The sequence below is a fragment of the Clinocottus analis genome, unplaced genomic scaffold (genome assembly GCF_023055335.1).
Source record: "Clinocottus analis isolate CAN_PGR_092001 unplaced genomic scaffold, fCliAna1.0.p SCAF_16, whole genome shotgun sequence".
Taxonomy (NCBI): domain Eukaryota; kingdom Metazoa; phylum Chordata; class Actinopteri; order Perciformes; family Cottidae; genus Clinocottus; species Clinocottus analis.
Window position 1 is genome coordinate 15,791,293 of NW_027175887.1, and position 23,157 is coordinate 15,814,449.

Here is a 23,157-nt window from a genome sequence, read left to right on the forward strand (position 1 = left end):
TGTGCTCCAAATCTTTTATATTCAAACAAAGGTTTCATGAACATTATAAACAGTCCTACCTGCGGAGGTTTGGGAGGGAGCTGCCGGTGTTGCCGTGCCCCATCCGGAGCCGGAGCTGCTGTGCTTTCTTTCGTCTCCTCTGGGTCCTTGGAGTCTGTTGGAGGGCGTGACGTCCCAGGTGGTGTTCTGCCGTATGGGCGTCTGTCCCCATCCGGCGTTGGACAGAACCCTCGGGTCCACGTCGGGCTGGAGGACAGCCGGTGCTGCGGTCAGAGGACTGATGACTTTTCTGCGATTGCCTCCTTTGGGCTGGCTGCCGTCTCTGTCCGAGCTGGATCTTCCTCCGGAGCTCTCCGCGCTTCCCTCGCTTCCTCCGGTGCGACCCCAGCCTCCAGTGACGCTCCCCAGGGCATGGCTTCCACCTCCTCCACCACCTCCCATGCCCATGGCGTCATCCTCCAGGCTCTTCCAGCCGTTGTTGGCGGAGCTTCCTTTATGACTCCCAGGATCCGAATGGTTGTTACCGGCAGGTACCGACCCCCATTCTCCATTCGACGTCTTGTTGTTCGACGCGGTCGAGGACGATGACGACGAGGAGGACGACGACGCGCTGCTCCCCCAAGGACGCGGCACCCCCGCCGGAGCGGCCATCGTGGTTTGGTTCCCGTGTCCTGGCGTTTGGCCTGCAGAACCCGCGACGCCCCAGGAGTTGCTCTGAGGCTGGTTCGGACTGTTGGCGGGCCCCTGGTCCCAGCGCGGGGCCAGCATGCTATTGTGGTTATTATTATTACTCTTGTAAGCAGCAGTAGAGGATATTTGGGGGTTTTGGGGGTTCACAGTGTCTGCATTCGGGGTGCCCTTGTCTCCAGGGTAGGTAGTTGCGCCCCAAGGTGTACCGAAGGCGCCCAGCTCTCCCTGGAGGGGCCCGGGGGCCGACGAGGAGTTTCCATTGGCCAGGGGAACCCCATTCCCTCCTCCGACAGAGCCCCAGGAGCAATCCCCGCCGAGTTGGGGCGAGGCGGTAGAGTTTGGTGGACTAGAGGTCATTGTGGCGTTAGTAGTAGTAGTCGTAGTAGTATTCATCATCATAATAGTGTTATTTGGTCCATTGGATTCAGTGTTAAGGTTGGGAGGCTGGAGGCCACCGTTTCCACTGCTTCCTAACACCTTGCTGCTCGCCGCCGTACCATTATTCACCTCGGCGTCTTCCATCATACTGCTGCCGTTTGGAGCTGCCATGCCGCCCCAGCCCAGCCCGGGGCCCTGTTGGGGAGCTAAACCCAGCTTGGAGCTCATCCCCTGAGCCTGTGGAGGCCGTTGGCCCTGGGACACTGGGCTCGGATTCTGCGGCCAGGCACCGTGGTTGGCGTTTGGGTTTAAAGTGTTTGGATTTAACCCTCCGTTGACGCAGGGGTTGCTTCCGCCCGCGACGATCATGCTGCTGCTGCCGCTGCCGCTGCTGCTGCTGCTGCAGCTGCTGCTGCAGCTGCTGCCCCACACGCCGCTATTACTGACGGGCTTGTTGTTGTGGTTATTGCTGCCAATACTGCTGGATCCGGCCACGGAGTAGTGGGAGGACCCGTTGCTGTTATTTCCATTATTCGCACCGCTGACGGGTCCCGTCCCTCCGCCGAGTCCCTGACGGCCGTTCCCGTTGCTGTCTCCGTTCACCGAGACGCCGACCATCATGGCGGAGGTCGCGACGGAAGGGGAGGGGGACGAAGCCGTAGAAGACACGGAGGAGGAAGCGTTTGCTGACATCATCATCATCGCCGCCGCCGTCGTGGTCACGGCGGCGAGGTTTTTCTCCGAGCCGATCGAGGAGCTAGAGTCCGCGTCCATGCATTCTGACGCCAACTCGGGGTCCGATCCCGACCCGCAGCCGGACGAGGAAGACGAGGAGGAGCAAGAGAACGAGGAGGAGGAGGGAGGCCAAACGGAAGAGTTGGTGGAGGAAGGGTTGTTGGGTTTGTCGGCGCTGCCGTCCACTAGGACTTTGCTCCAGTTGCTGTTGCCGTCGCTGCTGCAGGGAGAGCCAGAGGACCAGGGGGAAGTCTCATACTGCGAGTCCAAGCCGGGATGCTCCAGACCTGGAGGGAGAACATTTTCCAAAAAAGAATACACCGTCACATTTTAGAAAAAGCCGCATTCAATTTCGTCGGGGCATTTGTCGAAAGGTGCCATTTTATTACAGTAAAATGTACTTTAGTGAATAAAACAACAGATGTGGCTTTTGAAATTTCCGCTCGTTCGGCGTCGCCTAGAGATTTTTTCCATCCCGTCAAACCTTCAGCTGCCCAACTGCGGTTGATCGGTGCCAGGCCGAAGCCCGGGCACAGCTGCCACCATTTTGTCACCACAGCAGGACCCAAAAAGCATGCCAAAGCTATAAAACTAGGGAGGGCAGGGAGGCAGAGGACGACCATCAGCAGGGGAGGAAAGGAGGGAAAGAGGGAAGGGCCTAGAGGAGGTTGAGCGTGAGGAGGATGTGCGTGAGTTCCACCGAAAAAGATTCAGATTTGGTTTAAACTTGGGATATTTTTCTGAATACAACTGTGGTATAATGTGCATTCAGACCCAACATGTCTCTAAAATTAGACACAAAGAACCACTTATGTACACACTCATTCAGTTTTAAGGGCGAGTGATGCAGCGACCCTTCTGCTTTTTTTTTAAAAAAAATCCGCATTTGCCAGCAATGTTTGTCGCTCAATCAGCATTAATGCAGTGGGAGCAGTGGCAATGAATTAAGGTAGTTACCAACTCTTAATAAAAGCATTTTAATTAGAAGGCAGTGTAGTAGTAAAGTAAACTTCATTATGAAATAATTAACACGGTTAGCTAATGTTACCAAAAGCTGTTTGTACAAATACAGTTTTTTTTGCGAGGAAGTTGGTGATTTGAGACATTAAGGACTGATTTTTAGTCAATTTTTTCTGTTTTAATGAGGTATTTTTCTCACTTTCCATGTCTTTCTTTCACATAAACTAGTGTTAACCCGCTACGCCTCCTCACTTCCCCAAAACCTACTTCCTCGCTCACATCTCCACCTCTGACACGCTGGGAATAAGATGCATCGGTCGAGGTCAGGCGAGACTGGGATGCACCCGATCCGTCGATCACAAAAAAAAAGCAGAGAGCCAAAGTAAGACGTTGGGAGGAAGAATGAAGCGTGAGAAGAACGGGGAGGGAGGGAGGGAGAGGGGAGGGAAGGAGGCAATGTGTAGTCACCTGTTTGATTAGGGGAGTGGCTGACGGAGTCCCGAATGGGAGCCATGCCTAGAAACAGAGAGAGGAAAGACCGTCAAACAGACTCAGGGGAGGTTAGCGATAGAGCCACGGGACAAACAGTGAAGGAGATGTTAGAAAAAAAAAAAAAAAAGTCGGGACAGATAGGACATTCAAAGCAAACAGAACGGAAAACAAAACCGTTTAAAGTCAGAGGGGTTCAAAGTACGAAGAGCTTGCAAGTGATGAGCATTAGTGGGCAGACGCTGCTAATTAGTAGATACAACTGGTTGTTTTTTTTTTTCAAAAAAGGCGAAGCACTGCACAAAAGCAGCGTGTTAAAGATGCCATTAAGCGGAGCCGACGGTGAATTTATAGCCGTTTATGCAAATTGGAAATCTGCTCCAATTCATGATAATATGAGTTTCTTTTCAGTAGAAACTCATCAGGAGCTATGAGCAATAACACACCCACAGTCTAACATTTATCGCCATTTAAAATGCAATTGTGGTCTTGCTTATTCAAGGATATGATGAATAGACAGAGCGCCTGTGTCGGCTAGTGTGTCTGTACGCGAGCGAGGATACCGACTGATCTAATTAAATGTAATCCACCTCTGTTTGGTTGCCATCTTTTCTTTTTCCACAGTTTACCTGTGAGTGCGGCTCCTGCTGGCTGCGGCTCCTGGCTGGGCAGGAGGCCGTCCCCGGGATGAGCGGAGAAAAGGTGACCTCTGGTTCCCAGGTCGACAAACGGGGGAGTGGGGGGGCGGGAGGGAGGTAAAACAAAAAAAAAAGGACTAAAGGTCGGAGGGCTCAGCCTCAAGGGTCCGAGGTGAAGAGGCAGGGCGTGTCAGAGCGGGCAGCAAGCTGATCAGGCCCTTTTGGCATTGCTGAAGACTGAATGTGTGTGCGTTTGTGTGTTTATGTGTGTGTATACGTGGGGAGGGGGGAGGGGGGAAGATGTGGTTTAGATTGAGGACTCTGCCTTGACTTGGTATGCTCTTGCACTGCAGAAAGAGAGAAAGGGAGAGAGAGGCGATTAGGTCGAGCTACAAGTACACACGCATCATCAATAACTTCAAAAAACAATCACTTAAAAGCCATCGGTCATAACATCCGTCACCAGTTCACACCAATTAATTCAATCCACTGCAAACGTGCACGATCCAAAACCATCACACGGTCATTTACGACAAAGCGGAGGGTTCGCATCGCCGGGCTGCGGGAAAAACTGTGCCGTACACTCATTAATCGCCGAAAAGTAATTGTGGTTGCGTTTGCCGGGGGGCAGCCACTTCCACTGAGCCAATACGATGATGTGAGGGAGATATATTAACGACATTTTATTTATTTATTTTAAAAGGAATGCAGCCTGATCCCGTTTCTCCGCTGTCCTGTTGATGACTAATTATTCACATCTCTCCGGTACATTGGAGTAGAGGTCTGCAAGACACGCGGGATCGATTCGGGCCGGCGGCCATTGTGTATTTTATCCAGAGCCGGCTCGGGTCGGACCGACTCATTTTAACCCCACCCCCCCTTTTCTCTTCCATTGTGGCCACACATGCACGCTTCAGTGCCGCAGAGCACACAAAAGGCCATTGTATGAAATAGTTACATTGATTACATTAAACACACATTTTCTTAACATTACATGCATCTCAGACTGAAAACGTGGAGACTTTTGTGGGGCCAGGATCTGTAATCTGAGGCAAGTATGCAAGTCTGATCGGGTAGTCAGGCAAGGTAATATAGGAAGGAGGAGTGCCCACCAAGCACACCTTTTCTTGTTGGAGGAGGCATGTGTATGGGTCAGAATAGATTAGGGTTACACAACAAGCTTAAAGCTGGCAGCACTGGCCCGGGACACCATGACAAGCTAAACCTATCATCCCAACGCGGAGACAGCAAGGGGACAAAGACGGTAAGAGGAAGAAGAGGACAGACGCACAAAACAGAGGACATACAAACACACCCTTAAGTAAAAGTGGACCTGTGCATTTGACAGCAAGAAGTACGCGCGTGTTTGACCTTTTCCTGCTGCAGGTTAGGAAAGTGTGTTCGCTCTCTCTCTCTCTGCCTGCTGCAGCAGTACACAGGTCTATTTATAAACCCTCAGTTCAAATAGCAACCCCCTCTGTGCACTCGCCAATATGATAAGAGAGCAAACAAACCCATGTGTGGACAATGAACGAGTTTGCCGCTGCAGTGACACGCACACACACATGCGTTACAACTGTGGAAGGGGCATGTTTAACAACCTCGCCGGAGAACAACAACATAATCCACTTCATGTTTTGCAGACACACAAGCCAACAAGCGACGCTACAAACCCGACATACTGAACGGAGGCCAGACTCCACCTTCATTAACTCACAGCTCACTAGCTGAACCTCGGGCTCGCCGCCCGCAGCTAAACATAAACGCCTGCCAGGCGTCGTTTCTGGAAGCGAAAACACACAACGATATCATAAGTTGCTCAAAACTATTGTGCGAGCAAACAGAAAGTAGAGCATTGAACCCCCGTTCCCTGCGTCAGACACAGGCACTGAAAAGAGGAGGCGCTTTTCCTGCAAACCGAGTTGTTTACTTACATGAATCTTGACTCAACCTTCTCACGCGGAAAGACCGCTGTCCACCTCAAAGCGTCGGCTTCAACAAGAGGACGCTGCCCTTAAAAGGCTGCGCAAAAAAACGAAATAATGTAGAGCGCCGGCCAACACTCACTCGTCGTTAGTGATGAACCGTTTGGGGATTTTTATTTTTTCCACGACCAGTATTTCAACCTAATAAGTAATTGTTGTCGTTTAAAAGTGCCAGCCCGCAGCGGTCGTCTACATGATGTGGTGTGTGCGTGTCTACACACGAACAGTCAATTAAAATGGTTTAGTCAACAGTAAAATATTCACCGTCTATTTTTAAAAATCATTGAATAGTTTGAGTCACGTCGGCTGGTTCCATCTTCATGTGGTTATGTGATCGAAAACTCAATGTACCTTTAAAATTATGGATCACTTTAAGTTTAGATATTATATTAGCACAGTGTTTAAGAAATTGTGATGGAAATGCATCACTTTTTCTTGTATTTTAAAAAGGCGAAAACATCAATAGAGGTTTACATACAGGAAAAAATGTTTGTACGCAACTCAAAACTACCCGTTTTTTTTTTTTTTGATTCAACGGCATATTTATGCGTTTAGCTAGCTTGCATTCTGTTGCGCAACCCCATGTTGCAGAACGACAGTAAATCAACCATGACCCGCGACGACACGCAACGCCATTTCTTTTGTATTGAATGTGAAATGTTTAACTCCTCCACCCCTGTGAGCACAAGCGTGTTCTTTGCCGCTGTTCGGCACAGAGTACAGTTTGTTCCCCTTTCCCTCGTTCCCCCCTCGTCTGAAAGCAGCTTTCATTAGGGCCCCTGGAGTTGGCAGCAGCTCCAGTGCTGCTATCATCTTACAGACAGAGAGGGATGAGAGGGAGGGAGGGAGGGAGGGATAGAGGGAATATAAGGACAACACACAAACCCAGAGTGCCGCGGAGGGGGAAGAGAGCAGAGAGAGAGGAGAAGAAAACCCTCGAGATGTCAAGGTAAGGAGGAGGGAAGCGAGAGACGAGGAATGTGGGAAAAGGAGGGACAAAGAAGAAAAAGAGGCTGTCAGTGAGCTTGACGGGAGAGGAATGCAGCTGCAGCTTCCAACATGTATAAAAAAAAGCATAAAAAAAAAAAGGTCAACTTCCTGAAGTCGGCAGTACATGAAGCCAATATAACATGTATTAACGGGTGCAAGAAGCAACGAGGCAAAGCGGCCAACGGGCTGAATCCCCAGAAAAGTTGAAGGATTAACAACAACAAAAATGTGTTTTTTAACTTCTCCTGTTGCGTAATCTAACCTGGAGAGTGGGAGGAGAACAGAGGTGGATCTAAACAAGCACAGCATGAAAGGGCTGATGACAAAACGCTCACAAAGACAGAACCTGTAATAAATAAAAAGGTCTATTTGTGTGGACATTTGAAGATGAATTAACTTGCTCTCTTGCTAAAAAAAGAAGGCGGGCAGACAAATTCAAAAAGGCGGTACACTTGTTTATGTTGTATGAACGGAGGGATGTTTACCTGCCCAATAACATTTAGTTTTAGATGATTATGTCATGTTTGGTACTCATTACTGGACTCATAAGACAGCCACATGACAAAAAAAGGGCAAACAAAGCATTTTACTAGCTGTTTGACCAATAAAATATAAAGACTAAAATACGTAGTGACTGTCAACTAAACTGTACGTTCCACATCCAACAAATAAATCTATTTGAAGTGTCGCAAAAAGTTTGACATGTTCTTTAAATTCATTTGCATGCCCAAGCGACGCACCGTGAACGTGTATAATGAAAGACGAGCGGGCGCTTTTAAGAGGTGCAAAGAGCACCCGGGTACAGAGGTCATCACTGGGATCGGCTACACAGTTTGTACTGGTATACAATTAATGTCCCAGTCACATGACTTGAAGTGCAGCACGTGCATTAGTGCACTCGCAGCACTCCTGATAAGAGTCGAATTTTGAGGGCTTGCACTGCTGCCGTTGGGCCGTAAACACTGTAAATATACAATGCGTTGTTATATATTGTGTATAAAACATCCTTGTTGGCGCAGCCCATTGCAAATGTATTCTGCTGGGTGAACTACAACATAAAAGAGAGATCTGGTTAGGTAAGGCCCTGTCATTCCTAAACACTCCCAATTCCTCTGGGCTTGTCCGAGCAAGATGACATCAGCGTCAGAGTCACATTCATCTAAAACATGCACACACGAAGAGAGAAAAAAAAAAAAGCAAGCAGGCTGCATCTTTGCCCCGCTTCAACATGAAGGATTTGGGCAACACGACATAAAATAAAAAGCTAAATTTACCTCGACTGCACCTCTTGCCAAACCGTATGCAGTGCGTGAGATTGCATGTGCGGTGCGAGTGTGTGCAGCAGCAGATAAAGCGCCGCTATGTCACATGGTTCCCACCGCCGCCACAGAGATTGCAGGAGGGGGGTGTGGGGGGGGCACCTACACGGACCGGACTCAAACCACCGGCAGCGAGCTTTGGGTGTTTGCGAATGACTCATTAGCGGGTTTGTCCATTAGTCAGTGCACTGTGCACCCACACCCAGGTTTTTGGTAGTGGTAGCCACCGGTCGAGCCTTTGTGTACTGTGTTTTAAATAGTCATATACGAGTGTTGATTGTTCACAAAAATATTCACCGTCATGAAAAGGGCAAAGACAGGCCGGGAAACCTCACGTCTCAGAAGCTGGAACGAGATTTTGACATTTCCGCTTGGAACAAATCCTTCAAAAATTAATCCATTATTACAAATTGTGGAGGATAATTTTCCCGTCGAGCCACTAAACCGCTCATTTGTCAACAGACGAAGGCATAAGTCATTATTACTCGATGGATTTCGAGACCAAAGATAATTCAACTGGTGCACGCTTAAAAGCTGCAGACAACGTCGGCATTTATTTAAGACTCCGGCTATGGCGAGACGCCGTCATGTATAGAGAGCCGAGTCTTTCAGCGCTACAATGATTACACTCTTGTTTATTGTACACTGTTATCTGGGGATGGGAAGCTTCCACGGCAATAAATGTCTGTGTCAGCTCACAGTTTGGTACAGACAGAGACGTGAACTCTGAACTGCTTCACCGTTTGTACTGGGAAGAAGAAATCTGCAGAGGGTGAGACTATAGACAGCAGGACGGAGACGACAAAGAGGAGTGAAAACAAAACCAAAAGACGGCAAACTGAAACGTAAAGACGCTCTCAAGGTCAGAGATAGATGCTATCGGACTTCCTGCCCGCGCTAGCCATGACACCGGGGGTTCAGCTGTGTAACAGTAGTAGACTTCATGACACACACACACACACACACACACACAGAGTGGAAAACTGCAACGGCAATTCGAATGGAAAACACTACGACGTCACATGGCAGCGCACACAGCAGCCCGCTCGTGGAGCAAAGTGCACCGCACTGCAGGGGACAGACGAACAGACGCAGCGAAGAGCCATGCAAGGACTTAAAATAAGAAAAAAAAGGTTGGAAACTCGTGCCTTCAGAGCTGAAATGGACAAGTAGTGTAAAAAAAAAATAAACTGGGTTGGTCTAGAGCCAAGCAGCTTGTGTATTTTCTCAAGCCTTATGGGTGTTGATCGTGCTCTTGCAGCCGTTTCTGTCAAGCGTAGCCAGAATCGTGTCTTAACGGCAGCACTGATGGTTGCGAAACTATTTTTTTTTAACTCCCTGGAGTATCTAATTCTGCAGAAATGCAGTGTTAATCCCGTCCTCGCTCGCTGTGCAGAATTACAGTCGAGGCTTTATTTGAACACTGCGAAGAAACCGGGACCCCGAACAGTTTCTTCCGCGACGCGTCGCTTGCGTTCAGGTGAATAGTTTGTGGGCGAGGCGAGCGGAAGTCGGGCGTCCTGGACGCGGCGTGGACGTCGATAAATCGCAAAGACTCAGAGGACGACAAAACTTTCAATGGCAAATCAATACAAGCAGTTAGAGCGAGCGCTGAGCAATGCAATTACCTTTTTTTCTTTTTTAAAATCAACCTTCACACAGCACAACTATCTCGCAAGATGGAAGACATTCCTCTCACCTTTTGACCAGTCCTGTATCTTCTTATCCTCCGTCCTCGTCACAATCTCCGTCTCTCTCTCTCTTCCATCCACTGTTCTTCCCTCTATGGGTGTGTTCCCTGCGAACACAACGGGAGGAAATGCCATTACCGTCGCTGTAATCGCTCTTGCCGTTTGTGTGTTTTATGCGGCGCAATAAAAAAAGTGCGTCGATAACTTCATGTTGTCGGCTCGGGCTCTGGGATTTTTGACTGACGCTTTATAGATCAGACCATTAACTGACTGAAATGAAAAATATTTAACCAACTAATCCATGATAAATTGGTTGGAGCTCTTTTATAATCCATTTCTTTTGCAGCTATGGTACTGTGCTTTTTCATATCTCACGACTATTACACATAACAGGAATCCAGATATCTGGCCACAAATGTTTTTAAAAAAAAGGGGTGTGCTTTAACCACAACTTTTTTTTACTGTTATCCCTCTTCCTATTTGCCCTATTGTGTGTCTGCAAGCGTAAAGTTTAGCCGCACTGGTCGCAGTTTGTGTGCCGTTTAGCCTCCAGGAGAAAGCTGCAGGCCACCATCTAATCCCATAATGCGATTACAACACAGCACTTACCTTAGCTATAAACAGACAGACGTGCAGAGATGCTCAAACAACTCAAGACAGAAAACTATGGCTGCAACATAAAATGTGCAATAACGTAATCGTGCATTTGAACGGTTGAGATTGATGATTGCACAGAAGCTCATGAAAAAATTGTGAAAAGAGAAACTGCACAATGCAATGCTTAATGTTGCATTTACTGCATTAAAGACCCAAAATACTCAAAATCAGACTTTTTTTCAACACACACACACACAAGTAGCATCAGTTCGATGGCCAACATAACACTCGTACATCTATAGTGATGTTGATCAAAATGCTTTGTCCCAGTCAACACAAAAAAAAAAATCTATAAATCTTACACACAGCGTTAAGCGGCTGTGAGCATCAGAGTTGAGGTTTCAGCCTCTTTATAGAGAAAACTGAGCATCTTTACTACATGATGCAAGTGTAAGAAGTACACGTGGAACAGGTAAGTGAAATATTCTGATTATAATCAAACTGTAGATCCAGTTGCACCATCTTTTTTTTTGCTGCCACATTCAGTCTCCCCCTTTTTCCTCCCCTCCTCTTCCTCCCTGTTCCCACACTTCCCCCCTTTTCTCAACCACCAAGTGCTTCAGCAGATGGTTCTGGGTTCAACAACAGCAGAGCATGGTGGGGGCCCTCCTGGAGAGCACGCATACACGGCATCTGTTTATGAATGGGCCGACAATCGCCCATCCCCCGACAGCTACAGCTGACGGAGGAGGGGGGCAGCAGGGGGGGAGACACACACCGCCATGAGTCATCGAAAGCAAAAGAAGTGATAAAGAAGAACAAGGCCCACAGAACAGGGGGGTGGGGGGGGAGAAGTAACTTCTAATTGTGTGTTTTACAGGTTTTTTTTCTTCCTTTTGTGGTCACAGGTGGTGGAGAACACATGACCCACCACCCATCCTGCATTTAATCAGCGAACAATGACGACTTTAACTAAAAGACTTTCTCCTTAACCAGCTAAGAAAAGAAGCGCATGATAACATGCAGTCGTCACACAGGCCGAACCTGCTGCCTCCACAAAAGAAGATCTAGGTCACCTGAGAGACGTTCAGGTGCTAACCATGTGCTTTCTGTTATTGTTCTTTAATCAACAACCGCGGTAAATCCGGTCAGTGATATAATTGCATTTCCTCGTTCGTCTGAACACTTACAGGAAAACATTCTTCAATTAGGTTCAGCGTGTAAAAACATGAAGGAAAAGCACCAAACACTTCCTTGGAAACAGCCCATAAAATGTGAGCTTTCTCTGCGTTATATAATTTGAATTTAATATTTTGGGTAGTGACAAAATGAGCAGTTAAAATGTGTCACGCCGAGAAAGCATTTAATCAATCAATGGACAAGACTAATAGCACATTTTAATCAATAAAACAAAACTAAAAAGTCAGTTGCTGCTCTGAACCGCAGTGAACTGCTCTACATTACCATTTTATCTCATGTATCTACTCGACACTCAATTAAAAAAGTAGTCAAAAAAATGGTCTTTGTGGAGTTTAAAGGGAATAAAATAACAGTCTGGAAAGCCGATTCCACGATCAAGCGCATACTTTGTGTTTCGTTTTCCCCGCCTCGAGACGAGAAGGATCAAAAGCGGCAGACAAGTTGAAAGCAAAAGATATGAAAGGTCACCAGAGACGTCATGTACGACTCCGGAGCACAATAGAGGCCAATTAGTATGAGTAGAAACACGTTTAATTTGGCCATCAAAACGCTTTTTTATAAACGCGTCGGGTGAGTTGGTGCTGGTAAACAAAGTGAATTTCTGTCTGCTACACTTGGAGAGGTTTATAAAGCCACTCCTCATCCACCCCGCGTGGGATTCACAGCGAAGCAGATTTCTCTGCCGCCCACTTGCCTTTTTATTGTGTGTGAACCCTTTTTTCTGCCGGCTGTCAAATAAAGCTGAAAGACTTTAAAAATAATCAAACTATATTTGGGTTTCTGAAGGAGGTAGAGATCAGAAATCTGAGGTTTTTTAGACGACTGCATACTAAAAAAGACCCTGTGGGAGTGTTTTCTTTTCTTCCTCACTCCCAGAAGTGAGTCATGCAGTAAAGCTAGCGAGTTTTTTTTTTCATTTATTTGATAAAAGACTTGAGTATTGATTGCATTTGCAGCCACACCAGACATGCACCCAAACACAGACACGAGCATCCACAAAAAATAAAAAATAAAAAACACTCAAAAGAGTTAGTCTGTCCCCGGAGAACAAAAGCTGGAGGGTAGTCAGTCGCGTGGCTAATTTGCATGTATAACACCAGATCATTTGCATCACTTTGCATTAGCATGTTTCTCAGAGAGGCCGCACACTGGCGGGCTCGGTTCAGGGAAGCCGTCGCTCAAATAGCGAATGACAAAAGAGTGTCTCCTCGTCACAAAACAGCCCGGCAGCGGAGGCACGAGGAAGCCGGCGCTGCGAGGTGTGACATTTACAACCTTTGCTGCCAACGGCGCGGTGAAAACGCGGCCGCTTTCGTCTCAAATCATGGAAACTTAAGAAAGCAAATGGGATATTTATGGTTTTAAAAAAACGAACGGTTACATTTTGCTCCAAGCAGAGGCGGGGTAAAGTGTTTCCTACCACAAGAGAAATAAACGGTTTAGTTCAGTTTACTTTGTGGTTAATTGTTGACTGTAAATTAAATATATTTAACCGTAAGTGGGCAGTTAACAAATCGAGGACATGAATGGTTGTACGCCGCTTTGCCAAATTTGGTTCAGCAATGTGAGAAAAAAAAAGTATGTTGTGCCTTTTTCTGCAGTTGGTGACCTCAAGTAACCTGCGCGACGTATATAAATAAAAACCCAATAATTATTATAATAATAATAATAGATTGAAATTGGGGTCAATGATTTGTTTTTAATAGCTCACAATGTCAGCTTCACTGATTTTGTATTCAAAATAGTTGCCCGTCCACGCTGCTCAACAACTTGCTCGACAAAAAAAAACAAAAAAAAAACGCTGTTGCGTTGATTGTATCCCGCCTGTGTGGGTCAAAAGCACCAAACGCTGCACTTCAGCTCCTCGGTCACCTGTCCAGTCTCATGACCATCTGCAGGTGTGTTTTTACTGCTCCGAGGCGGGAGGAGGGGGGGTCAACGGTCAACTACCTGATTCCCCCGACCGATGAAGCCGTGTTGCAACACCGCAGGAATTTATAGCGCCGCCGTATTAAATTCCAAAACACGATGATCTCGAGCTGGCCGCGTCAGCACAGAGACGTTTCATGCGAGAGCACATCGCGACGGCTTCAACCCGGCACACACCCGCTGTGAAAACTCTAGATATTTTTAGACGAGGATGAAAACATGTCATTTGGGGGAAGTGGAGCCAGTCAGGCAACCAAAAGTGAAAGTGAAGCCGAGGCAGACGACACATTGCAGCACCAAAAAAAAAAAAAAAACAACTAAAAATCAAGGAAATACCACACAGTCACAACAAATTACATTGTTATTTACATTGTGTTATGACTGCCAGCTATAAACCGGATCTGTGGGCGTCTGAACGAGCCAGTGAACAGTTGAAGCTCTGCATGAGTAAAAGGACTCAGAGAACACTCGATCAGCTTTCACCTCGAAGGATGAAATCCCCACTGGTGCCCACAGATGTTATGAATTTAAACCAACTTTAGGACACCGTGGTTTGCCTTTTATAGAAACATATTCACCAAATGCTATTCGTAAACTTAATTACGGTCAGGACGACTTATCTTTCAACGTGAACTGCAACCGAAATGACCTTAAAGAAAGGCTGTGCAGTCGGCGGCGTGGTGTTTATTATTGTATAAAGTTTTTATCTGGGTGTATGTAATAAGATATATCTGCTATTTGATAAACATTTCAGAATGTAAACTGGGAGAAACATAATTTAGGATTCGATAAAAGGATTAGAAGAAGTTTGATTGTGTTCCACGTTTCTTTTCTTAGAATATTATTCCCCCACGACAAATCATTTCAACGTCGATGTGGGAAAGCAATAAAAACTGCAAGTGAAACATGGAATGCGGAGACGAAAAAAATAATAGGGGTACCATACATCGAAGGGTAATAAATATAGTTTCCTCATGCATTGCTTCAGCAGCGGCATTCACGCCCACATACACACAGATGGAAAATGTGTCCCACGGCTGGAAAAATGTAAAAACATCGTCAACTGGACCTGGTAACCAAGTCTAAACAAACCTACGTACTAAAATACCATGAAAAGCAAATCGCTAAATAATATTTCAAAACCAAGAAACCCGTCAAACACATATGATATCACAGAAACTGGACTGAATCTGCAGTAACAACAAGGCATGTTTTACATCTCTTGTCTTAAAAACATCCTAAAAAACTGACAAGAGATGGACGTGGGCGAGTTGACTCACAAAACAAACAATCAAAACAAAATATACCAGTCGGGAAACTGCGCATGATTCACGAACAGATTTAGGATCTAGAAACAGAAAACAGACGAAGCGCTTGGAGCCGGTCGATGGACTAGTGGTGCGCGGCTCTATTGTGCGGCCGCAACTGTATGGACACAATGAGCTGCACAAACACCTCTCGGCACACAAAACATCAGGACCCGGGCTTCTCATTTAGCAATTTTAAAAACAGCAAAGCTTACTCAGCACAATGCGGCCTAGACCAACCCAGACCCTCCAATTCAATTCAAACGGAACTGCATGTGCTTGCATAAGCAGCAGCCGCCCATCCCGTCACACACACACACACACACAAATCTCTTTGGTTGCCCACCACACACAGACACACACACACACACACAGGTCATGCTATCATCCTAAGAGAAGTAGCCAGAATGGTGACATAAATCAGAACACATGCCCCTAAAAATGAGTGTGTGTCAGAGAGTGAGTGTGTGTCAGAGAGTGTTTGTGTGTGTCTGTGTGTTACTGTGGGACACTCACCTGTTTCGATGCTTCAGCTTCTTTGGTGGCAACAGCTTTCGATTCCAAATCTCTGAAAGACGAGGAAGAGATATGATGGTTAATCTCAGAGTGTTTGAAAGGCCAGATGGAAATAAACAAACGTCAATAAAGATTTTTTTGAAAAAGATAACCCTGCATGTGACTGGTACAGTTTTATTGGTGTACTGTGATAAACAACACCTTGTAAAACACAAAAACAAACACGTGAGCGGGCCACAGACTGAAGCTAAACCTGAAATGGTAAACAGGACTCTCCATTACTGTGTCAAAAAAAATTAATTATAGATGGTGCACGGGTCAGAAGACATGCACCTCACCCACAGAAATCCATGCGAGGCCAAGCCTGCACCATCAAACAATAGGACTAATCGGTAATTGCCGAGTGAAAAGTATTTCAACTAGTCGATGAGGAAATGCAGGTTGAACTGCATAACAGCGCATTTGCATGACCAGAGTCCCTAAAATTCAGGGCCTCACAAGGTGAACAGAAAAATCGTGCATGTGTTTGTGCCTGAGAATGACAGATAACGACACAGAGTACGAGCGTACGTGTAGGTCAGAGTTACAAGCTCTGGTCCTGATCGGCCATTATCTCAGCTGTCTGACTTGCAGCTTAACCAACATGGCTTCTCTCTCGAGCCCGGTGGTGTTTTTTTTTTTTCGTCCTTTCTCCAGCGCAGACGAGACTAACATGAACCTGAACGAGGCTCCTACTTACAGTGTATGCAGTTGAATTAATGTACGATTTGCCCTCTTCGGCAGCGTCGTCTGCTCGATGTAAAAATGAGAGGAAAAAAAAGTTGTGTGAATGCGACTGTAAACGCAGCAGCGCGCAGGTCTAGAGTTACGTTAACCAGCCTCCCTCCGCATCTCCGCCGATAGAGGGCGTTACATACTCCAGCCGAAATACTAAACTATGCAGCTTCACAATTTTTACACCAAAATGTAACTGGCATTCAAGCACACCCATCGGCTCGCATTGTTTTATATATTTACGGACATTTTGAAATCAAAACGGCCGCTTTCACGAACCTGCGTCGTCCAAATAAAAAAAATGTAGCACGGTTGCTCGAGCTAGCTTGAAGCTAACTCACTCGGGTTAAATCCAGCGCATGACGGCATTTTAAATAAACGCAGATACACGTACAACCACAAACACACAATGGTAGTTTACCGACCAACAAATCCGCTTGAACAACAACACCGTGCGAAATACGTAAATATCTCAATTTTTTATACAGATATCTGCGCACCTTAACCGACGCTCGTACTAACTAGTTAGCGTCGTACACGGTTAAACCGACCAAATACAAACCGGTTACTCGTCCCAAACTCCTTTAAATAACTGGACGTCTGCAGACTCACACACACACACGACTCACTCTTTGCCGGTCGGTGTGTTTTGTCCTTAAGGTTTGCAAACCAACATGCAACCGAAGCTCAGCGGCGGCTAAACTTGTCTCCCTCCCTGCGCACATTTAGCTTTCTCTCCCTCTCTCTCCCCACAAAGAAAACCGAGCCCTCCGGTCGAGGAAACATCGTAAACGGGCCTCACCTCATTGAAGTATAAAGTGCAACCGAGTGGAAAGGGAAAGCCGGCTGTAAGGCTTTAAAAGAATTTCAACGCTTTTGCAGCATCTACGAGGGGAAGCGGTTGTCCTGCACGGTCGCCATTTTCTTTACTCGCTTCTGGCTAAACCTTCTTTCGCTTGAGCTTTTCTCTCTCTCTCTCTCTCTCTCTCTCTCTCTCTCTCTCTCTCTCTCTCTCTCTCTCTCTCTCTCTCTCCTCTCTCTCTCTCTCTCTCTCTCTCTCTCTCTCTCTCTCTCTCTCTCTCTCTCTCTCTCTCCTCTCTCTCTCTCTCTCTCTCTCTCTCTCTCTCTCTCTCTCTCTCCTCTCTCTCTCTCTCTCGAGGGGAGGGGGGGGGGGGGGGGGGGGCAGGAAACACACTCACCACTTCCTCTGACTGAAAGAAACCAAACACAACCTGAACGAAATGTTTTTGAGAGAAGAGGTAAAAGGATCTGAAGAAGTTCAGTCCCTTTGAAATAAGTAAATCCACGAGAAATATGTATATTCTTGCATATAACTACTTTAAATATGAATAATTAATGTATGTTATTATTCTTTATTTAACATATTCAGCAATTTAATCTCCACATAATAGGGTTGATCATAACATATGATAACCAGAAAGCATCCCTCATTATTTATTTATAATAATTCAATAATGCATTGGAGCTAACACCATAAATATTAAGACTCATTTCATGTTGTTATTTCTTATTTAACATATTCCATAGATATTTTAAAAGAAGTAATCTCTCATGCTTTGAGCAATAAATATGATAACCAGAAAGCATCCTCCATTATTGATATTTAATAATTTAATAATGCATTAGAGCCAATACCATAAATATTAAGAATTATTTTATGTTGTTATTTTTTATTTAACATATGCATGGGCAGAGCATTAGAAATGATAACCAGAAAGCATCCTTATTATTTATATTTTTGACTGCTACAAATAAGCACATAATGTTCCATAAAAGTGTCATAGCCAATTAATATATATATATATATATATATATATATATATATATATATATATATATATAGATTGTTTTTAATTATTTTACTTATTTTGTTAAGAGATATTTTCCATACTTTTGATTTAATTATGTGAATATCATCTAAAAGCTCTTTCTGCTCACTGCCAGGAAGTCTGTTAAGTGTATTATTTTGTTGACATAAAATTTGTCAAAAACACTAATATACTCACTTTTGAGTCATTAATTGTCGGAGAAATCTAACGCAAGAATTTCCTTGTATTGGAAATAAAATACGGATATAAAACGTCAGAAGAGTGATGTCATTAATACTTTGGGCTTTATGTTATGCATCAGATTGAAGAGGCTTCGTCCGCGTGGCCAGTTGTCGGTGATGTAATGTGTGTATTCTCGGTTCGTGACTGTTTTGAATCATATTTGTGCCGTGTGATTCGTCCCCCGCTATTAGCTGTTCAGTAAAAAGTCTGCGAGTAATCAAACATTAGCAGATGATGTCACCGATGTGACACCATGTGACACCATGTGACATGTTTAGCTTTTTTTTACCATTATTTATATGAGTATCTTTTAAAGTTTCAGAATAAGAAGACTCTGCTCCTCTCAAACAGATACGAATATTCTGCACAAAAACATCCAAATCCTTCATGAGTGTAAAGAAAAACAGCAAATATAAACTTTATAAAGTGGAACTAACATCCAGTTGGTACTGACTTGAGACAAACGGTCTTTCTTTCAGAGGGTCCAGAGTCAAACCCCTGCATCCACTAATCCACCCGCCGAAGTGCCCTCGAGCACAACATGAATCACTCGTGTCCGTCTCTGTTAGAGCTCCTGACCTTTGACCTCCCGGTGGAGACGAAATCAAGTGAAGTGAGAACACCTTCGCTAATCATCTGATGAATTTAGAGAGGTGTTGTCAACACACACACACACACACACACACACACACAGATACAGTTAAGCATGCCTTAAAAAAGGGTGAGGATAAAAGTATGTATCATTGTTTTTTATCATAGGATCTTTAAGAAAGTTTAAAACGTTATAATGATGACGTAATGCTAACAACAGTTAGCGCTCGTCGAGTTCGATTACAAACACAAAGTACACTTTTTAGCTTCTCGCTACTGTTTCTCACAAGCTTGTTGTAGCCGTTCGTGCATGGCTTTTAGTTTTTAAAGAGACAGACAGTGACAAGAGAGAGAGAGAGAGAGAGAGAGAGAGAGAGAGAGAGAGAGAGAGAGAGAGAGAGAGAGAGAGAGAGAGATGCCTGAACAGCAGAGGAACAAACACAGCGTGGAATCTGCAAACTGCAACGTTTCACCAAAAGGAGACAAAAGGCTGTTGCTGCTTACAGGAGAGAGCGGCGATACGTGTGTGCAAAGCAGTGATCGTTGACCCACCAATGGCAAAAACAACCCCCCATCCTTGTGCACAGATTACCTCCCTTATCTGCCTGTATTTGACTGTGTGTGAGAGAGAGAGGTAGAGGTAGAGTTCATCTCCTGCCAAGTAATGATTTTATGTGACCGGGTGAGATTAGTTTATAGAGCATATAAACAACGTGGTCACCTCTCTCGGCGCTGAGGGATCATGGCTTCTCAAATCTGGGTTTCCTGGAGCGTGATGATGTGTTTGCGTCGGGTATAACTGGCCTCCAAATTGGGGAAAGCTTTTTGAATTTGTTTGTTCTGCTATTCGGGATTCTTCCTGCCGCCGCGCACTCCGTTTGAAGTCCCCCACTTTGCAGCTGTCGAGTCCTAATTACAAAGTGCGTCACATCGATGAAAAAACTTCACGAAAAGAGGCAATAAAACAGCCCGTCCGTGAGACTCCCAGTTGTAATTATCGCACATCACAGCGGACGTCGACGTGCACGTCCTTCAATGGATCCAGTTGCATTTGAAGTGCAGGGATCTGAGCCCCTGATGCCGTGTACAGTGTGTGTGTGTGTGTCTTGACAATGAAGACGCGCTGGTACGATGTTTACAGCGTGTTCATACACATCAATAACATTGAATGTCCCTCATGAACAAATCCCACAGCTCCACCACAGGGAGGATGGAGGGGAGGGGAAGGGGGGGAGGGGTTGTGAGGAAAGCATGTGACGCCACAGGACACGCTGACATGAGAGAGGACAGTTTTGTGGCACTCTGACACAAGCAAACAGAGCCCACACGCGCCCGTCTGTCAGTCACAACGAGTTCAGACCGGGTTGTTATGCCACTTTGAAACAGGAACTCAGGTACTCTGAGTCTCTGCAGGTCAAAAGGTAGATCAACTCCGAAAAAAAGAGTCACGATATACTGAGGACAGCTAGCTTTATTAAGCTGGTGGAGCCTAAACAAAACAGAAAAGTCCAGAGAAAGCCAGCGTTAAAAACCCCTGAACAAAGCAAGACAGGGAAGAATAGAGGAGCCGGACAGCTGGAGGCAGGTCACCAGCTACAACACGCAGAGCATTTCTACATCTGTGGGGACACCGAAAAGTGTTTTAAGCCTCCTCCTTTTGAAACTAATACCTGCTGGTAAGCGGGACGTGTGTGTTTAGGGTTCGCTTGTCACAATAAATGAGTGAATCTAACGTTTAGAAACTGTCGCTGAGTGTTCGCTTGAATGATTTTTAACTGCAGGAGAAGAGCAGAGCGAAGTCTTTGGTAATAGTCTGTGACAAGGCAGGCACCTTGACAGGCGGAGCGGGCCAAGGTCAACACACACACACACACACAAATGCAAACACACACTCTGACCTGAGCGCTGGCTGTGGTAAAGTTACGCAACCGCGGACACGTGCACGTTCATGAACACACTGGGATGGGATGTGTTATATGTCCTGCTTTTTGCTTGGTTTGTGGGTTGGGCTCAACCACAGACACACACACTCGCAGACAGACACACTCACGTATACACACACATAGGTCACAGTGATCGCTTGCAGCTGCAGGTGTTTGGGAGCGTGTAAAAAAATGGATAAGACCATTGTATTGTACTGCGAGAGAGAAAGAGGCATTGAAAATTGGACTGAAATGTGAATGCGCTGAAGGAAAAAAGGGAGAGTGAGCAGAAAGTTAGTGAGGGAGAAGAGCGAGAGAGGGAGGGAGAGAGAGATTATGGGAAAGAAGTTGAGAGTGCCAGAGAGAGAGAGAGAGAGAGAGAGAGAGAGAGAGAGAGAGAGAGAGAGAGAGAGAGAGAGAGAGAGAGAGAGAGAGAGACAGACAGACAGACAGACAGACAGAAGAGGGTCAGAAAAGAGATTTGCATGTCAAGTAGTAATAGGCTTGTCCTGAGCACAGACACGCACACTACTAAGCTGCACCGTGTGTGTGTCTGTGTGTGTGTGTGTCTGTGTGTGTGCGTGTGCATGTTTTTGTCGCCTCTGCGCCACTCAGAGTGACATTACTTCAGTCGCAGTAATGTGCCGCTAAAAGCTTTAATACGGAAAAAAGTAAGTTTGCATTTGTGTCACTCGGCTTCTCCTCCTCCTCCTCCTCTTCCTCCTCCTTCATCTGCTCCTTCATCTCCTCCTCCTTCTCTTTCTTCTCCTTCTTCTGGAGTCAGATTCAAATCATTCATCACTCTTTCAGACCGCCTCCCCCATTCAGTCCACACTTATCGCCACAACCCCTTCATTTCTCATGTTCTCCCTCTCAAACCTCATTATCTTCTCTCTGCCTCTCCTCCCTCCTCCCCCACTTTCTATCATCACAAACTCACACACACACGCGGATACACAACAGCAGCCAGCGGGCACACACACACACACACAGGAACACACACACTGACTCATGAGCTGTTTCTTATTCGTCTCTGTTTGTTTCCCCCTCGGTGTTCTTTCACGTCGACGTGTTTCCTTTCAGCTTGACGGATGAAATTCATCCGTTGTTCATTTTAATATTTGAACTGCTGTGAGTTAAAGTAATGAATTGGCTTTGTGGATAACAAAAGAAAGAAAGAAGTGAATCCACTATAAAGAACCCACATCCTCAGGCCTCTCATTTGATTTCCTGTCATCTCTTTACTCTCATCTCCAGATTAAAGACGTGAAAAAAAGACTTTTTGAGTCTTATGTTTAAGTCTTTTTTTGGCTGTCCAGTTGAAAATCGACAAAATGTCTACAAAATAATAATAATAATAATATTATAGTACTATAATGTTCAGTATGGAGCTGTCTGTCTGTTACTCTTGTTCCTCTCCTGCTCGCTGCCGCAGCTTCCAAATGGATTTGTTGTGGCTAAAATTACATCGGCTCCTCACCCAATTACCTGAACATTCATCCTCTCGTCAGCCCTGGGTGCATTCACACACACACACACACACACACACACACACACACTGAAGCAGAATGCCAGCCTAATCCATCAACCGGTTCGCTTGTGATTTCTTTTTTACACACAGATGACTTTCATTCGCCCTTGCAGACTTTGCACACACACACACACACACACACACACACACACACACACACACACACACACACACACACTACAAGTTACTCGGTATAAACAGGTACCGTTGGCCACCTTTTCCCCGTTTCTGTCACTGTAATCCATCACCAGGCCTTGAATATGCAGATAGTCTTGATAAAGTGCGCTGGGTGACAGAGGAACATATTTAAATGAACCCCCTGTATTTAAATTCACCCTCATTTACATTCACATCGCCGATCCAACGCCGGGCTCGCTTCCTCTACTTCCACAGGAACTCATGCAGATCGCTGGTCGCCGAGTGGTCTTATTTTTGCTGCACACACCGACATTGACACACACACACACACACACACGGAGTCACAAGCTGAAACTCTGCAGCCGAACAGTGTGCTAACACCCGGCCCGGCCCATGAAAGTGCTGGCACCCTTCGATTGTTCCCTCAGTGGTCTGCATGAGGGGAGGAGGAGGGGAGGATGAGGATGAGGCAGAAGAAGAATGTCCCTTTGGCTCAGCCGTCAGCATACAAAGGCCGGTCACACCGGTCATGTAACAGCATGCTCACTCACAGCTTCGGTTACCTGCGGTGCTCCTTTTGTTCTGGTCAAGAGGCTCCACCTTTGTTCAGCTTTCACTTACAAATTGACTTTCTGATGGGTGGAAGAAGCGGAGGGAAGACATGGCTTTTGGTAGGTAACTTTGAAGACAAAGAGAAAGCTTGAT

The 23,157-nt window shown here is 45.8% G+C and overlaps 1 protein-coding gene across 3 annotated transcripts in view; it reads right to left on the bottom strand.

Moving 5' to 3' along the window:
- The window catches only part of LOC137787058 (trinucleotide repeat-containing gene 6A protein-like), a 29,944-nt gene extending 12,785 nt beyond the window's left edge, over positions 1-17,159 (bottom strand). For 2 of the 3 annotated variants that reach the window (XM_068579276.1, XM_068579274.1), the window contains exons 1-6: positions 17,001-17,159; positions 15,425-15,476; positions 9,884-9,982; positions 3,882-4,237; positions 3,232-3,279; positions 60-2,090 (exon numbers count right to left, since the gene is read on the bottom strand). In XM_068579276.1, the coding sequence (XP_068435377.1) occupies positions 60-2,090; positions 3,232-3,277 (2,077 nt within the window). In that variant the 5' untranslated portion in view covers positions 3,278-3,279; positions 3,882-4,237; positions 9,884-9,982; positions 15,425-15,476; positions 17,001-17,159. Of the gene's footprint in view, positions 1-59; positions 2,091-3,231; positions 3,280-3,881; positions 4,238-9,883; positions 9,983-15,424; positions 15,477-16,827; positions 16,885-17,000 lie in introns of those variants that run through there. The other variant, XM_068579275.1, reaches the window with a different exon arrangement.
- Positions 17,160-23,157: the final 5,998 nt, after the last annotated feature.